This window comes from Mandrillus leucophaeus, unplaced genomic scaffold (assembly GCF_000951045.1).
Source record: "Mandrillus leucophaeus isolate KB7577 unplaced genomic scaffold, Mleu.le_1.0 Scaffold224, whole genome shotgun sequence".
Taxonomy (NCBI): Eukaryota; Metazoa; Chordata; class Mammalia; order Primates; family Cercopithecidae; genus Mandrillus; species Mandrillus leucophaeus.
In genome coordinates, this window is record NW_012102299.1 from 3,976,127 (window position 1) to 3,978,530 (window position 2,404).

At 39.4% G+C, this 2,404-nt stretch overlaps 1 protein-coding gene across 1 annotated transcript in view; it reads right to left on the minus strand.

Moving 5' to 3' along the window:
* CLDN16 (claudin 16) overlaps positions 1 to 2,404 on the minus strand; it is a 32,599-nt gene that overhangs the window by 17,820 nt on the left and 12,375 nt on the right. The window contains exon 2 of the mRNA XM_011981354.1: positions 68 to 170. Coding sequence (XP_011836744.1) covers positions 68 to 170 — 103 coding nt within the window. The remainder of the gene's footprint in view (positions 1 to 67; positions 171 to 2,404) is intronic.

The following is a 2,404-nucleotide window of genomic DNA, read 5'->3' on the forward strand; positions in this document are numbered from 1 at the left end:
GAAACCCGAACTCAGTTTTCTGTCCCTTTCCATTCCTGGCAAGCAGCGAGATCTAAGGCATACGTACAGGGATGTTCCGCAAGGATGGAATCGTACTCATCGCAGGTGCGAATTCCATCAAAAGCATTGGTGACGCATTCCCACCAGAGGCCTCGGCATTTTGTGCTCACCTAGATGTCAGAGAAGACACCGTGTGAAACAATTCATGCAGGCACACTTCAGTCCTCCTTGATCAAAGGGAGAAGTTGGCTGTTGTGTTTGATAGTAAAGTAAGTGGTTACATGCATGATCAGAGTTTCATTTACAACAAACGATGCATTTTAGAATATTTTCCCTTAAGCACTGACAATTGAAGCCTTTCTGGGTCAGGAAATGAATCCACTTCCTCAGGTAGGGTGGGGGTAGAGAAATAAGTCATGTCCAGAAGAGATAAAAACAGAACTAAATATATTTAAATATCTATGTCTGCTTCCACCATTGAGTTATGGTTATGGAAAAACATCATTTCATGTCTCTGTGCTGACATTTACTCACACACACACACAAAAAAACCATATGACAATAGATGATAACTGTTGACACCTTGAGTCTATTAGAAATACACATTGCTTCTTTATCATGAATACTGAGTTCCATGAAGAAAAATATTATCCTTGTATATGAAGTTTATAAATGTAAAATAATTAGCAAAGAAAACCAATAAATGAAAAGATGCCAATAAATAAAATATATAAAGGCCCCAAGTCTTATTTCTTGCTCCAATGATATATTGTAAATGCTTAAGCTGTGTAACGGATGTAAGCAAATCGAGCATTAATTTCGTGCCACTTGACAACTGTGAACCATTTTTACTTGGAAATGATGTGCAGATGACTCTAAGCATCCACTTAGAGCTAAAAGGCACCAGTGCCCTGAACCTTCTCGCACTTTATCCACAAACCGTAAGTCACAGTAGATTTCTTAGAATCGTAAACATGCCGACAGAAAATAGTTTCAGGTGTGCTTGACAGAGCTCACGCATATGGAACACAGCTAACACAACTGTTTCCTCTGACTCGGTTACGGATTCAAATTACCTTGTGTATCTGCGGATAGTTTAGTAGTTTATGAGTTATCTTGGAAAACAAAAACTTAATTCGTTCCCCAAGAAAGAATAAAATAACAGAGCAGGGTGGGAAGAGGAATGCAAAGGAAGGGGGTTAAATTGCTGTGGGAAGAAAAAAAACATAAAAGCACTTTACTTTTGAAAATAAAATAATATTCAGGAATACATGCACTATGAAACTCTGCCCCGTGCTGTTTTTTGAAGCATGTTATGTGCCAAATAAAATTCTACTGCTTGCAACTTCATCGTGATTCTGAATGTTGTATCTCTAATACTACTTTATATGTAAAATACTTATCATTGGTGATAATTATTCGATAGAGAGTGTATATCATGAAGCAGTTACTATTTAGCATATGATTATTTTTCTTATTTCTTAAGGGACCTCAAGAGATATTATTTATCATCCATTTTACAAATGAGGAAATTGGGGCACATGAAAGTTAAGTGATAACCCCAAGAAAGCAGAGTTAATGGAGGAGATAGGGCTCAAACACAGCAGTGCGTGGGTGTGCTCCTAAGCATTGCAGTGTATTTAAAACCCATTCTTTATGATCCAACAAAGCTCATTATTGGGCATTTATTCACAGGAAAAGAAATCAGTATGTCCGCACCTCCATGCTCTTTGTGGCACTATTCACAATAGCCAAGATATGGAATCAGCCTTGATACCCAACAACAGAGGAATGGATAAATACGATGTGGTATATATACACAATGGAATACTATTTAGCAATTTAAAAATATGAAATTCTTTTATTCAAGTCAGCATGGACGGAACTGAAGGACATAATGTCAAATGAAATAAGCCAGGAATAGAAAATTAAACATTGCATATTTTTATTCGTATGTGGAAGCTATAAAAAGTTGATCTCGGCCGAGCGCAGTGGCTCACGCCTGTCATCCCAGCACTTTGGGAGGCTAAGGCGGGCGGATCACGAGGTCAGGAGATCGGGATCATCCTGGCTAACACGGTGAAACACGTCTTTACTAAAAATACAAAAATTAGCTGGGTGTGGTGGTGCGTGCCTGTAATCCCAGCTACTCTGGAGGCTGAGGCAGGAGCATCGCTTGAACCAGGGAGTCGGAGCTTGCAGTGAGCCAAGATCGCGCCATTGCACTCCAGCCTGGCGACAGAGCGAGATTCCGTCTCAAAAACAACAACAACAACAACAACAACAACAACAACAACAACAACAACAAAAACACGCGGTAAAAAGCAAGACAGAGGATACTGAAGGCTGGGAAGGGTAGGGGTCAGGGAATAAGGAGAGATTTGCTAAGAGATACAAAAAAAGA